Below are 16,006 nucleotides of genomic sequence, written 5' to 3' on the forward strand. Positions count from 1 at the left end.
CAAGATAAGCTTTCTCAGAAAAGATGCAAGCACATGGGTTTCTGTTCTTTGAGTTTTTTGCTTTTTAAACTTTCTGACCAACTGTTGTAATTTTTCTTACATTTAAAACAGGGGCAGTATATAGCCTGATCTAGGAGTTTTAAGACGTGCCAACTTTTCAGCACGTGTGTACGTAGACACAGGTGGCGTTTTAAAGTTAATGACTGAACTATGCCATGAGAGAGATTCATGTGTATTTAAACTTTGTCAATGTAAAGCCTAAGTCTTATATATATATATTTTTTCTTCTGAAGTGTCACTTGGGCATGTAAAAATTCTAAATCGTCCTCTGTGTTAACATACTTATTCCATAGTAACTTAATCATTTTACTCATTTAAAATAGGTTCAGTTGAGTGAATTCTGTTTCCATGTTGTATACCTCTTAGGCAAAAATTCCCTCAGCCAGGAGTTTAGACGATATCGCGATGGATTTGACTGAGACAGGAACACCGAGGGTCTCCAAAATGGTGACACTGGAGGCAAAAAGTCAGTTCATCATGGCGAGCAATGGCAGTTTAATCTCCTCAGGTAACGTTTTTGGAAAGTACCAGTGATCTTTACTTTTCACTTTGGTCATAAACTACTTTGGGGGCTGATAAACCACTTTTAAATGCATTTTAGGCCCATTATTTGGGGAATGAATAAGCCTGTCAAAACCTGCAACATGTAGCATAAACCAAAGTTTTAAGACGTGGAAGGAAAGCTAAATTATAGTCAGCTTGTATGAACAACACTAGTTACAAAGATAGTGAACGCCTCAGGATAACATGAAAGGACATTCTCTCCTCATCTGTTCTATCGAGTTCTTCTTCTCCCAATATTTAGTTTTTGATTCAGATAGTTGTCTAATGCTCTACTTAATATATAGTCAAACGTTGACTACAAGCATCAGACCTCACCCCAACCCCACCTCCCAGTGTGACTGCTGCCCTGAAGCCCCTCGTCTGTAGAAACTCGGGAATCTCTTACCACTGAGTATACGTAACTTCACTCAAATGAATTCCCCCCATTTAATCCTATTGTCAGCTCTTAATCTGAGGCACAGAACGTTCCTTTGCCTCGCTCGCCTGCTTTCTACCAGGACATTCTGAACAACTATCTCCAGGAACATCTTACCTTCTCTCCTGCTCAGAAAAATGAAATTCTTCCTTGGGTGTGTCTGAAACATTAAACATTTTATCATTGCTTCTAAAATGACTGAGCCAAAATACAGAGGGTATATATAATTACCAGGCTCCGTTGGATGCCCAGAAGCATGAGAAAAAATGTTCTCCAGTTTCCTTTTATTATGTTCGGAAACAAGGAGAAAAGAAATAAATTATTATTTAATAGCAGGCCGGCCTTTAAAGTCCTTTGTCCTTTAAAAAAGGAAGGAAACATGCCTTGTATAAACCTTCCCTGCCCTCCCTTCCAATCGCTCCAGGTTCTCAAGACTCAGAAGTTAGCGAGGAGCAAAAGAGAGAGAAAATCCTGGAACTCAAGAAGAAGGAAAAGCTGTTGCAGGAAAAGCTCCTGAAAAAAGTCGAGGAGCTTAAGAAGATCTGTTTGCGGGAGGCTGTGAGTGTCTTCTGCTTCGGGGGGACTCGTCACACTGTGTCTGACAATCTGGCGGGTGTCACTTACCCCCTCTCGGTTCTGTCCTGTTTTATAGGAGCTCACCGGCAAAATGCCAAAGGAATATCCGCTGAACGTAGGTGAGAAACCGCCTCAGGTCAGAAGGCGTGTAGGCACCGCGTTCAAATTGGATGGCAGCCTGCTGCCGAGTGAAGAGGTAGGAGCACCAACGCTGAGCGTTTCTATTAACAACAGGACAGAAAAGCAGCCGGCTGAATGCGGCTGACTTGTTCCTTTGGTTTTTGAGTCCCTGCTGAACCTTGCTCTCTCGCCACTTGAAAGTGATGTAGTAGACCAAACTGAATTCTTCCTTTCATGCACAGTCCAATTACGGTTGAGTTCTCTCTCACTACTCTACTCCTCCCAGACATAGAGAGCGTTAAACAAACCCCAAATGTTTATAAACTGAGAACCTTGACCATAAGAAGGAAGAACTCCAGCATTAGACGCTTCCACGTAAAACAGAGAAACCTTTGACAAATACGTTTGCCCTTTCTCGTGTGTCATTTTTCAGATCTCAGTTCCTCATCCATAAGATGAGGGTCATCCTCGTTCTCCCTGCTAACGGATACAGGGTGTCATAAATGACATAATGCATGGGCAGCATTCAGGTATAATAAAGTTCTAGTATAGGGTGAACTTTTTCATTTGCATGTCACCAGATCGTAGGGCCCTACTCCTGTTTCTTGCCCAGATTTAGCCATCTTGGCTGTAGAAAATGATAGCATTTTCCATCCATAATAGAGTGAGCTTTGCAAATTTTTAAAAAGGTGTCTTGTCTTATTTTAGAGAGAGCACCTCCATGAGCAGGGGGAGGGGCAGAGAGACAGGGAGAGAATCTCATACAGACTCCCCGCTGAGCACTGAGCCAGACACAGGACTCCATCCCATGACTCTGAGACTGTGACCTGAGCCAAAATCAAGAGTCAGACTCTCAACTGACTGAGCCACACAGGCACCCCTGAGCTCTGAAACTTACTGAGTATACCCAGTCCTGAGCTAAGCAGTGCACACGTATTATCTCATTTAAACTTTGCCATATTTTTACAAGGTAGATATTCTCTCCATTTGAAATGGAGATGCAGAATGAAAAAAAACCTGCAGCACTAAGAAATTAAGCATGTTGGGGCACCTGGTTGGCTCAGTGGGCTAAAGCCTCTGCCTTCAGCTCAGGTCATGATCCCAGGGTCCTGGGATCGAGTCCCGAATCGGGCTCTCTGCTCAGGAGAGAACCTGCTTCCCCCTCTCTCTATGCCTGCCTCTTCCTACTTGTGATCTCTGTCTGTCGAATAAATAAAATCTTGAAAAAACAAAAAAAATTAAGCATGTTTCCAGGGTCACTCAAGAGGGAACCACCAGAAAGAGAAATCAAACCCAAATGTATCTGTCTCTAAAGCTAAGCATATAAATACAACCTTCTGTGTCTGTGAATCTTGGCTTAGGAATCTCTCCTTGAAAAATATAATTGTCACCTGACCTACTACATGAAGGAAAGGCCATTCCCTTCTTTAAAAAGAAAACAGTCAGATTAGTGAGAAGTATAAGTAAGTGGATGCGGGAGGTCTTGTCTTCTAGAAAAGTGTTGGAAGATGCCTGTGCAGTCAACTTAGGAAGGTTTTATTCTCAAAGAACATCTGATCAGGGGCGCCTGGGTGGCTCAGTGGGTTGGAGCGTCTGCCTTCAGCTCGGGTCGTGGTCTCGGGGTCCTGGGATCGAGCCCCGCATCGGGCTCTCTGCTCGGCGGGGAGCCTGCTTCCTCCTCTCTCTCTGCCTGCCTCTCTGCCTACTTGTGATCTCTGTCTGTCAAATAAATAAATAAATAAATCTTTAAAAAAAAAAAAAAAGCATCTGATCAGAGAATGTACAAGAACTGGTATCATTGTCTAAATGCAGGATCCTGCTTTGCAAGACCTGGAGAGCAATTTCCTAATACAGCAAAAGCTAGTCGAAGCTGCGAAGAAACTTGCCAACGAGGCAGACCTTTGTAAAACCGTGAAGAAAAAACGAAAGCAAGATTACACAGAGGCAGTGAAAAAGCTTCAGGAGATAGAAAACGCGATAAATGAATATCGAATCAGATGTGGAAAGAAGCCCAGCCAGAAAGCCACAGTTATTTTACCAGGTTTGTAATACGTAAGGTTTTTCCCGTCACATAGTCAGTGTGATGGTAGTAGCATTTCCAAGTTCATTGGGTGAGAGATACAAGAAAGGACTGGTTTAAAAGTAAGTTTCTTAGGGTGAAAATGGTTTGGGATATCAGTCTTGAAAGTGTGTAAACGTGGTTTTCACGGACATTCTCACTACGGTAATACTACACTATTGTGTTGCTTTCATTTGCAGGATGAAGGCACATTCATAGCAATATTGGTTCATAATCACCTTTTACTGGCCTGACGTCATTGCAGGAAATAGAGTTGGCAGCACAGAGTAGTGTAGAGAGGTGGGGCTACCCAGCCGTTTCTCAAAGGGTTTTAATGCAGGGACATACATCTGTTGAAGGACCTATCCAACATTTGTGAAAAGAGCTCTTACAATTCCTGTCAATTGTGGAGGCTATTTAAAGCTCGGGACAAATGTTGTGATAGAACATGAAATGCAGAGAGCGGGGTATTAAACCATAACCACAACATGATCCCGACATCATGTGAAGATGGACCTACAACAACTGGTTGGGAAATAATTTCAAAATGCTAGTAGTTGTGGTATTTCAAATAACTTGTTTTTCTTCTGTTTTCAAAATTCTCAACATTATATCCTTAAGACTTTCATAATCAGGAAAAAAAGTACACTGAAAATCTCATTTAAGTCAATTTCAGGTTCACTTGACCTTACTTTATCAGCATGGTTTTCAGCCTTGATTGTTGGTTGAGATATGATTAGATTTCCTTGATCCCAAGACTGTTTTTTTCACATTTAAACATCTGCGAATTTTGAATAATTTTACACTAGATGGTGTGTTACAGTTACAATTGGCAATACTTTTTCTCATTTTACTGAGACATAAAATAATTATGTCAGATTGGATGAAATGTGGTGACTAGGTTTGGCGTATACTCGGGTTTGGGGAGGTATGGTTTATAAAGCAGAGATACGGCTTTTTGGAAAGGGATGAACACTTGTTCATCAGCTACAGCTGGAGAATTTAGGATGGCTTTGAATCTAAATGAGACATCCAGTTGGCTTTGGAGGTGGTTACGTTCTGGACCTACGGAGATGGGTGATTAGCAACGTACTTAACTTTCATAACCATTTGTTGTGGCCCATTCATCTGCAAACTGTGCAAGATTCAAGTGATCTCCTTTACAATGAGTGACATTTGGGCAGCACATGGTGCCATGGTTGAGGATATATGGGGTAGATTTTTTTTTTAAGTGTGCCTGACAGCTGACTACACTGGCACCTTGCCTTCAGACTCTACTGTGTGTACAGTTAGATAGTCTGCCTGGCTCTGGTGGAGATTACCATTTGAGATCAGATGGGAGAGATTGCCTTCATAATGGCATCGAAGCCTACCTTGCCAGGACCCAACCCTGTGTGTGGAATGATTTGCCAAGGCAGATGTGCACATCTGAGTTGCCTCCTGTTGCTACATACAATTTTTTTTTAACATTGGATGGGTAGCACTAATATTTAGGAACCTTATGGGTATTTCCAACCACCAGAATGCTGTGTCTAGTAATAAAAGCAATAACTATAGCTAATATTTATTGAGCATTTGTCCTGTACAAGGAGCTGGGCTAAGGGCTTGACATCCATTATTTTAACCACCTTAGCACTGCATACTAGGTACTGCTCTTATTCCCATTTTAGTTGAGCCAAATGAGGCCAAGAGGGGTGAAGTCATTTGCCCAAGGTCTCACAGCTAGTAAGTGTCAAAACCAAGATGGGAACCCAGGTTTATCTAATTCAGGGGTTCTCAACCAAGAGCAGTTTTGCACCCCCAGGGGATATTTGGCAATATCCTCAGACATTTTTGGTCATGGAAACGGGGCGTGGCAGTGCTGCTGTTTGACGGCGGTTGGGAGGCTGGAGATCCTACAATGCAAAGGACGGCTCCCCCCAGCAAAGATGATCCAGTCCAAAATGTCAATAATGCCACATGAGAAACCCGGGTCTAACTGAAATGCTCGTGCACCACCAAGTGTTCACCTATTAAGAAAAGGCCCTTTTCTTCAGGGAGGGGTCGAAAAATAATTTATACTAACAGCAGTTATTTTTAACCCTCATTTTCAAATGAGGGTTCAAGTGTATTTTACATAACATTTCGCATTTATGACATGAATGGCATGATTCTTCTTTCCAGTTTGTTGGTCATAAGCCCTCAATGTATAAGGTAAAGTTTTCATGCCATGTAGAAGCTAGATTGAAAACTAATTGAAAACAAAAACTGCGTTGAAATCAGTTCCATTTCTCTTAAAGATTTTATTTCTTTATTTGTTTATTTATTTAGTTAGAGAGTGCATTAGTGGGGGAGGGGCAGAGAGTGAGGGAGAGAGAATCTCAAGCAGACTCTGAGAGTGGAGCCCAGTGTGGGGCTTGATCTCACGACCCTGGGACCCCGTGACCTGAGCCAAAATCAAGAGTCAGATGCTTAACTGACTGAGCCACCCAGGAGCCCCTAAATCTGTTCCATTTTAGGAAACAGTCCAGTGTCGGGGCACCTGGGTGGCTCAGTCATTAAGTATCTGCCTTTGGCTCAGGTCATGATCCCAGGGTCGTGGGATCGAGCCCCATATTGGGCTCCCTGCTCAGCGGAAAGCCTGCTTCCCCTTCCACTCTCCCTGCTTGTATTCCCTCTCTTGCTGTCTCTCTCTCTCTGTCAAATAAATAAATAAAATCTTTTTTTAAAAAATCAAAATAAAGAAATAGTCCAGTGTCATATTTGTACAATTCTAAGATATTTATATCTTTACTAGTAAATGATTCCATTCTTGTTAATTACTCTTAATGCACTATAATTATTTACACTTACCAAATAAAAATAAGATGCACTGTACTGAGAATAGCTTTATGAAATTCACCATAGGTGTATAAATGCCCTGTTATTCTAAAGGCACTTACTTTTATTCACAGAAGACATAATTCCATCGGAGAGCAGCTCCTTGTCTGACACTACCACCTATGATGATTGTGAGTAGCTCTTCTTTTTCATTTTAAAATGTCATATGTTCTGAAATATTAAGACAATTTCTTTAAGTAAAGCCTATGTGTTATTCTTTTGGGAAAAGTACAATGAACTAACTTACATTTATACAGAATGGTTGGGAAAGGGAGATTATGATGAGCTTCTACTGAAGTTAACTCAGTATTAAACGCAGTACCATACAGACCACTTGAACTTAGGAAATCAGAATACTATTATGTAACTAAGTCAGTCTCTCAGTAAGGGTTTGTGAGGCTCTGTAAAATTTTTTTAATTAGCATTTTTAGTTATTTACTTTTTTTTTTTTTAACTTTTAAGTAGGCTCCCCACCCAAGGTGGGGCTTGAATTCAAGACCCTGAGATCAAGAGTCATATGCTCTACTGACTGAGCCAGCCAGGCACCCCTCTGTAGGATTTTTTTTTAAATGTTTTCTCTTGAAGTAATTACAGGTTCACGGGGAGTTGCATAGATATTCAGAGCCTTTCATGCAACTTTTCCCAATGGTGAATCTTCTATATTTGGAGTCTTATCTCAAACTGTGAAATATAGTGTACACTTCAATTATCCCTGTATTCTGGATGGCTAGAAGTTTATTTTCCTTAGGAAGAAATTGGGTTACATGTCATTGTATTGGTTTCATAGAGGAAGGCTGCATGTTTTGATGGCCTCTGTTTGTTCAGCACATTTGATGATGGAATGGATTTCATATCGAGTGGGAAAGTGCTTCCTTGTAATCCCTGGTGCTTAAGCAGAGGAGTGACTGTCTGATACGATGTAAAGAATTCTGGGAAGCCACTAACCCATACGGCTTTATCTCCCCCATCCCCACCCCACCCCAAGTTTGATGGTGCATGAAACTCCACCACTCCAAAATTTTTCCTTTGAGCTGAAGCTGGGTCATGTTTTCCATTCCTCTTTGAAAATGCAGATGTCAGCAGGAGACATAACAAGTCTCTGATGACTCAGCATACATCATTTATATCACTTTCAATGACAGGATGAGCCCCTGGTCAGCCAAAAAGGCCTAAGAACTTGAAAGGTGAACAAAAGTGATCCACGCCAACTTTACCGGCCAACTTCCTTTTGGCCCTGTACACGCCGGGGGTTTTCTTTAATATAATTCTAGAAAAACTATAGTATCACCCATTCTACCAGAATGATTTCTCTGCTCAGAGAATATAGTTATTGCTTTTATTACCTACTAAACTGGGAAAAGTTGGATCAGGCCCACAAGAGAACAGTTGACCCTTGAACAATGTGGGGTTTAGGTGTGGTCCCACTCCCGGTGGTTGAAAATCCAAGTATAACTTTAACTACCCCAAAACATAACTACTAACAGCTTAGTTTTGGCAGAAGCCTTATCATTAACTTAAACAATTAACACATATTTGTATCTTAAGTGTATTATATACTGTATTCCTACAGTCAAGTAAGCTAGAGAGGAGAAAATGTTATTAAGAAAATCATAAGGAAAAAAAGAAAAGAAAAGAAAAGAAAATCATAAGGAAGAGAAAATGCATTTACTATACCGTACTATATTTATCGGAAAAAAAAAATCTGTGTGTAAGTGGACCGATGCAGTCCAAACCTGTGTTGTTCAAGGGTCAGTTGTATTCAGTCATTTCCCTTTTCTAGTGTATAAAGTATAAAAATAAATGTCCTGAAATAATACACTTCTAAAAACATCAGATCTTCTGATTTGCTTTTTGGCGGGCTGGAAAGGTATTTATTGCCTTATTTATTTACCTACTTACTGATTCCTTCATTTACTTATTATAGCCAATGACACCTTCACTCTCGCTGGGCAGCGACCAAGTTCAGTACCTCATTCTCCAAGAATTCTTCCCCCCAAGTCTCTCGGTATTGAGCGAATCCATTTCAGAAAGTCATCCGTCAATGAACAGTTTGTGGAGACCAGGCAGTCCAGGTGAGAAATCCCATCTTCAGGGAGGCAGATGCCTCACAGCCGTGAGACCTTTCCTCCGAAATGGTCAACCCTTTGGGGCATGACCCTTTTTATCCTTTCAGAAGGGGTTATCCTGCAAAACCAAAGCATAGAAACTCACCCCATTATTTGTTGTTGACAACAAGCACGTTTCTAAAAATTCTTTTCAAAGCATTTGGCACTTTTCCTATATTTTAAAGTCTGTTGGATTTATGTTAGGTTCCAGGGGCGTTATTTATAATCTGGATTTGGATTTAACGTCCGAAGTTCCATTTCAAAACCTATGCTCTCAGGAAATGGACATTAAATACCACGCTATCAGTATGAGTGACAGAAATGACTTCCACTCTTTCCAAGGGAAATGAGACTTCCACTCATTTTGAATCTATAAAATAGATCATGTGACTTTTCTTCTCAAATATCTCAGGTAAATATTATCCAGGCAATAACACCAGATTTTTAAAAAAGATGACAGACCAGTGATTCTCAGAATTTGGCTGCATGGATCAATACTACTTTAAAGAAAAAAAAAAGGACTCAAGATAAGATTACCAAATGTTTACTCTGCCTAATCAGAATGTTCACATAAATAATACCATGATTTCATTGAAAAAAAGACATGTAAATATCAAAAATACAGCCATTGTCATAATAATAATAATAATAATAAAATGAAGTTAACATTTATTGAATGCTTACTATATGTCGGACACTGTTCAAAGTATTTTAATATGTATTAATGAATTTAATCTGAAAGTGTGACAACTGTCATTACCATTTACAGGTAAGTACACTGAGGACCAGAAAGCTTGAATAACCTGTTGGGTTCCTGTAAATATTGAAATCAGGATTTGAACCTATGTAGCCTGACTCCAAAGCCTATGGAGTGATTTTAACCAATATGTCACACTGCATCTCAGTGAAGGGGGAAAGTCTTAAAATAAAGGAAGATTATTTAGATTAAATAATTCTTCACTTAGGAAAATAGCACCTTGCTGTATTTCTCCTTTGTCAAAAATCATATCAGGCCCAGCTGTTAGATTAGCCTTTAGAACTGTTGCATAAACGATAGAAATCCAAGTGTCTAGAGCTGTGCCAGCCAGTACAATTAAAAGTAAATAAAATTAAAAATTCACTTTCTGAGTCGTGCTAGCCACATTTCGAGTGCTAATGGGTGCACGTGTGGGCTCATGGCTATAATATTGGCATAGATAGAGCACATTTCCATTGTTGGACAGCCCTGGACAAATATATTGATTCTATCAGGGGAAACAAAGCTATTGCAGCAAAAGGAAGACTTATAACCAGAAATTATTATCTTAAAAATTACTATACCTCCTTCCTTAATAGCTTAAGATGGGTTTGGTCATTGATCCAGCGATTTCACTTAGAGGAACTTTTCCTGTTGTATTAATTAACTACAGGATGCTCATCCCGGTACTGTTTACGCTAGTGACAAATTGAAAACAACCCAAATGCTCAACTAGTGAGTTGTTCAAATGAATTATAAATCCTTACAGTAGAATGCTCTACTGTCATTAAAATAACATTGTGGATGAATAGTAACCAACACAAAACATTAGATTTTTTTTTAGTTTTTTAGTTTTTTTAATGTGAGTTTTAAAAGAGAGTATAGAGTAAGATCATATTTTGTTGTTGTTAAAAACTGTAAATACCTCTAAGTATGGTTAGTAAAAAATATCTGAAAATAGTCAGTGTTGACTGGCTGTCTCTGAGGTTTCTGATGATAGATATTTAAATTTTTCTTTTCAATCTGTACTTTCAAAATTTTCTGCGGTGAACTTGACATGCTTTTGTGATAAGTAAAAATGTAATCAGAGTCACCTTTCATTAAAGAATGAACTTCAGATTGTGTTCTCACTGTGCTGGGTAGCCAACAAAGTGATTTAAAGATGTTACCTTCTAATCCATGGGCCCGCAGACAACAGCCCAATGGCTGGATCCATCCTGCGACTTTTTTTATATGGCCCATGAGCTCAGAATGGTTTTTATATTTTTAAATAGTTGGAGGGGAAGTCAAAAGCAATAGTATTGGGGGACCTGGAAATTATACGATATTTGACTTTCAGTGTCCACAGTCAAGTCCTGTTGGCTCACAGCCACCGCCATTCACGTACACGTTGTCTACACTGCTTTTGTCCCTCAGGGGCACAGGAGAGCAGCCAGGACAGGGACATCTGGCCTGCAAGGCCAAAAATATTTACTCTTAGACTCTTCACAGAAAAAGGCTTTGCTGCCCCTGCTCTAGTTGCTTTCAATCCCTTTTATTTAGTACATTCTTTTTTTTTTTTTTTAATTTTAATTTTTTTCCTTCATCCTTATGACTAGAGAGATCACTTGTGTTTCCCCCTCAAACTCACCGAGGACATACAAGGATACTAAACCACAAAGATACCCTGCCCCGTTTTCTTCAATGCTCCTTTCCTTCAGCTTCCACTAAGTTTCAAATCGGCTGTTGATGAGTTGGCCAGAGGTGCTGGGAGGCTCATCATCTCCCACATTCTTCTTCCCATCACAGGGAAATGCTGTCGACCCACAGCAGCCCTTACAAAACCCTGGAGCGGCGGCCCCCCGGCGGACGGAGCATGCCCACCACTCCCGTTCTGACCCGAAATGCCTACAGCAGCAGCCACTTGGAGTAAGAGTGCTTCATGCCAGTGACTTTTGACACTGTTGATTTTGCTTTACTTTGTTTATTTTGCTTTGCTTTGTTTTGCGTTTTAATCATTTTAAGGGACTGGATGCATGCGTCACAGATCCATATTTTCTACTTAACGGTTCAGTGACACTGGCAAAGAAAATGCACTGAAAAATAGGCTTTGTGCGGGTAGATAGGAGATTTTTTGTGCGTGTGCCTTAGTTTTCCCAGCCAGACATCACTGTTTGTTATTCGGGGGCGAGGATGAGGATAATGACACGAGCAACACTTTGAAGAGTTTAGGGAAGGTTTCGCTAGCTCTTTTATAAGCCCGATTCTTAAAATTTTTTTAAGATTTTATTTATTTATTTCTCAGAGAGAGAGAGAACGCAAGCAGGGTGAGTGGCAGGCAGAGGGAGAAGCAGGCTCCCCACTTAGCAGGGAGCCCAGTGTGGGGCTCAATCCCAGGACCCTAGGATCATGACCTGAGCCGAAGGCAGATGCTTAACCAACTGAGCCACCCAGCTGCCCCATAGGCCTGATACTATTCAGCACACATGATAAGCCAAAGTGTAGATCTCAGATCCTGTTTTACCTCCTCGTTTTAGGGATGAGGATTAAGAGAGGTTCAGTGTCTTACCCAAGCTCACACACCTTGGCAGAGCCAAGACTCCCCCTAGATGAGTCTGGTGTCAGAGCCAGGCTCTCCCCTGAGCAGTGCTCCCTCTGCCCTAGTCTGCGTCTCCTTCACTCCTGTTGGGAGAGAGGAACCTCCAAAGACGCTTGGGCTTTTTTTTTTTAGGCTTTGATGCAGCTTGTGCATCATCCGTTTTCTTCCCCGCTCTCGGGTAAGGCTTTGGATTGCACAGTTGTTAGAACCTGGTTCTCTTCTCATTCGGACAATGACACAGTGCACCTGTGTGGCAGCCGATGGGTTATATGAAAAATGTGTCCTCTCGTGCAGTCAGCTTTGGAAACCTTGAGTCTTATGGCAGTTCAGGGTGATGAAATCCTTCACCGCCATGTTCATGTGTTTCATTTCAGTCCGTCCTTTCTTTCTTCCTCTGTTACAAATTGGCCTCTCTCCTCCCACAGACCCGAATCTTCAGCCCAGCACTGCCGCCAGCGCAGCGGAAGCCTCGAGTCTCAGTCCCACCTGCTGTCTGAGATGGACAGCGATAAGCCATTTTTCTCCCTCTCCAAATCCCAAAGAAGCAGTAGTACGGAAATCCTGGACGACGGGTCCTCCTACACCAGCCAGTCAAGCACGGAGTATTACTGCATGACGCCCGTCGCCGGCCCCTATTACACTACCCAGACTCTGGACACTCGTGCCAGGGGCCGGAGAAGGTCCAAGAAACAGAATGTTTCAAGTTCAAATTCAGGAAGCATGCCCAACCTAGCACAAAAGGATAGTTTGAGGAATGGCGTCTACACAAAGAGCCAGGAACAACCTTCTTCTAGTTACTATATTGCTGGGTACGCACCCTATGCAGAGTGTGATCTTTATTATAGCGGCGGCTACATCTATGAGAACGACACGGAGGGACAGTACAGCGTCAATCCTTCCTACCGTTCCTCGGCCCACTATGGATACGAGCGCCAAAGGGACTATAGCAAGTCCTTTCATGAGGATGAGGTCGACCATGTGCCCCACAACCCATATGCAACTCTCCGGCTGCCTAGGAAGGCTGCTCCCAAGTCCGAGCACATCACCAAAAACATCCACAAGGCCTTAGTTGCAGAGCACCTGCGTGGCTGGTACCAGCGGGCCTCTGGACAAAAGGACCAGGGGCACAGCCCACAGACTAGCTTTGACTCAGACAGGGGATCCCAGAGGTGCTTGGGGTTTGCAGGGCTGCAAGTACCCTGTTCTCCCAGCAGCCGAACATCCTCCTACTCTTCCGGTAAGAACACTGCGGACGTGCTTGGTCCCTGGATCGAATTTACTTCCTCTTCCATGCCCATGCTGCCCCCAAACCACTCCCCTCCGGGAATCACAGGACTAGTCCCCAAGGTCGTGACCCTGGTACCATTCCATGGGGCCACAGTAAGAATCGCCAACTTAAAAATAGTTCTTCTCTTCGTCTTTCCAAAGAACATAGTCCGTGGTGCTCGCTTCAGCAGCACATACACTAAAATTAGAACACAGTCCGCGGGAGTCCACTGTACCAATTGGTAGATTCGTTGAGCACCTACTCTCTGCTGCCCTGTGTGAGGGGCTTTCAAATAGTGTATCTTTTCCACATGTCATGAAAGTGTGCAGGTCCCTGATGTCTGACCTATTCAAAAAGTAGAGTAAACCCGTCAGGTAAACAGAAAACATTAGGACTATGCATCCTTCCCTGTTCACCACCAGGAACTTGATCCTCTAAGGGCAGTTGGTTTTGAAAGTTCGGGTGGCCGTGTGAGGCTCCTAACAATTCTGATGGGAGCCAGTAATTTGTAAGCTCTGTTCTTGGTACTGTTCTACGTGCTTCTCGTACCTTGACTCAATTCAGTAAGTTGTCGTATATATTCTACGTTAGGGTTGACGTAAGGGATTTTCAAAGATAATTTTGGTTAGAGATGGTTCCCTCACACACGAACTTTGGCCCCTTACTCCACTAAAATCCATGGCAGACTTACTGCTTACCCCTCACCGAGTAGAGAAATGAGGGGAAAGAGGAGTGTTTGCCTCGGGTTTCATTGATTCAGCAAACAAGCAGGCATATCCCCGATGCTGAGGACCCAACGTTGAACCAGTTTCTGGCCTTGAGGAACGCACAGTCTAGTCAGCAGCCAGAGGAATGTATACACATTAAGCAATTTTTAGGCTCTAAAATGAATGAGTTCTTGAACTACTGTGAAAACCTGAAGTCATGTGTTCTTCCCCTCTTTCAGGCATGACCCCTTTAGTAAGACACAGCACAGGGATTCCCGAATCACTGCCTAAGATTCGACGAAGACTGTGCCTTTAAAAGTTTCCCAAGCTTGTTGACCAGAGGCATTGCCATGGAGATTTCTGTTTGGGTTTACAGTCTCTTCTGTTGTGGAGGACTTTGGACTTCCGCTAGAACTTTCCCATTTATTACCACATCTAACATATGAAAAGGCTCCTGTCCTTATTCCTGGTTAGTTATGGCTCTTATCTAGAGAATGCCTTTCTTCCCCCTCAAGTTCAGGGCACGGCATGAGAATCTTTCAGAAAACAAACATGGGGAGGGTGTTAGAAAGAAGGAACCAACAAGGAGGGCTGAGATGCATATGGATGGTCGTCAGGGCACAGGGCTGGGGTGATGCCATCTTAAGCAGGGAGGCTGGCGAGGAGCAGGTGCACCTCGGAAACCACAGCGTTACTTGGTGGTTGACCCAGTGTCTGGGGCAAAGGTGAGAAAGGAGTTAGTGCTTCCTGAGTCACACTCAGGAGGGGCCTGGCGGGTAGCTAGAGGATTTGGCCCCACAGACCAAAAGCCATTCCACATTAAAGAATTAAAGGGATGGAATTAGAGCTCCTCGAGAAAATTCCCTTTCGGAATTTTCCTCATTCCTGTCAACATTTCATAGCTACAAAAATGTACGACAACAGGCATGCGCCAGGGAGCGTTTCCTGTTATCTGCCAAAGTAGTCGGGGGTTTTGTAGTTCCTTGCGGCTGTCTAAAGACTCTCTTGGTGACTCCGTTTTGGTGGTAATGACAGCCACCATCTCTGGGCAGCTTCCCCTGGGCCACGCCGCATGCTCCGTGCCTTACCGCCCCATCCCATCTCATGTGTGCCACAGATCGTGAGCGCTGTTGTTAGGTCTGTTATCGCTGTCCTCATCTAGCTGTGAAGGCGGTTCTGGTTTAGAGAGTGGAAATGACCCTGACTAAGCCCCGGAGCTCGTAAGTGCTTGAGTGGGAATTCCCTCCCAGCTCTGACACCTTAACCACCAAGCTTCACAGCCCCTGACTCAGAGTTATGAAACATTCTTAGAAACTCGAAGTGAGGGAATTACATCTTTGAGTCAAAAACCTCATGGCGTGCAGGGCCACAGATGAGTTTTGAAAAGCGTCTGCCGTGCACTGGTCACGAGGGCTTTGTGGGTGTGAGAAAGAAGAGAAGGAAAGTGCCCGCCAAGAACAGGAAATGGAGGGTGACCGGCAGCATCCATGAGTGGTGCTGGTCTTGGACTGGCTTGGCGTTGTGGTCACCTGCATCCCGGGCATGGAGCAGGACTGGTTTTAGAGAGAGGACAACAAACACTCCATGATGAGACGTTCACTGGGCTTTGGTCCCAAACTGTGCCCTTGTCTTGTTCTAGTTCAGTCCCTCAGTAGAACTAATTCCCTCCTGTACTACTTATACTCTCCCCCCTTTCCACCACACATACTTACTTTTAAGGGGAAAATCATGCATTGATCCTGCTAGCAGCTGGTGTTGCCTTGGGCCAAGGAACGGGTCATGTCCCAACAGGTCAACTTGTGGAGTGCTTTTCCTCCAAAGGCCTCTGAGAAACTCAAACTGGTCATCTTATCTTTACAAATAAAGCCTTATCTGTCCAGCCACCCTAGCCAGAATGGAGAGACTCTCTCCATATATGAGAATGTTTTTTCGACTTGTCTTGTAGGTTATTTTTTACAGC

The 16,006-nt window shown here is 42.8% G+C and overlaps 1 protein-coding gene across 1 annotated transcript in view; it reads left to right on the forward strand.

Moving 5' to 3' along the window:
* Window positions 1-16,006, forward strand: part of FRMD4B (FERM domain containing 4B) — a 330,954-nt gene that overhangs the window by 308,295 nt on the left and 6,653 nt on the right. Inside the window, exons 15-22 of the mRNA XM_080800053.1 lie at window positions 427-568; window positions 1,464-1,597; window positions 1,692-1,811; window positions 3,548-3,776; window positions 6,728-6,784; window positions 8,578-8,725; window positions 11,283-11,402; window positions 12,498-13,309. Of these exons, the coding sequence (XP_080656179.1) occupies window positions 427-568; window positions 1,464-1,597; window positions 1,692-1,811; window positions 3,548-3,776; window positions 6,728-6,784; window positions 8,578-8,725; window positions 11,283-11,402; window positions 12,498-13,309 (1,762 nt within the window). The remainder of the gene's footprint in view (window positions 1-426; window positions 569-1,463; window positions 1,598-1,691; window positions 1,812-3,547; window positions 3,777-6,727; window positions 6,785-8,577; window positions 8,726-11,282; window positions 11,403-12,497; window positions 13,310-16,006) is intronic.

Source organism: Martes martes (assembly GCF_963455335.1).
Source record: "Martes martes genome assembly, chromosome: 1".
NCBI classification, from domain to species: domain Eukaryota; kingdom Metazoa; phylum Chordata; class Mammalia; order Carnivora; family Mustelidae; genus Martes; species Martes martes.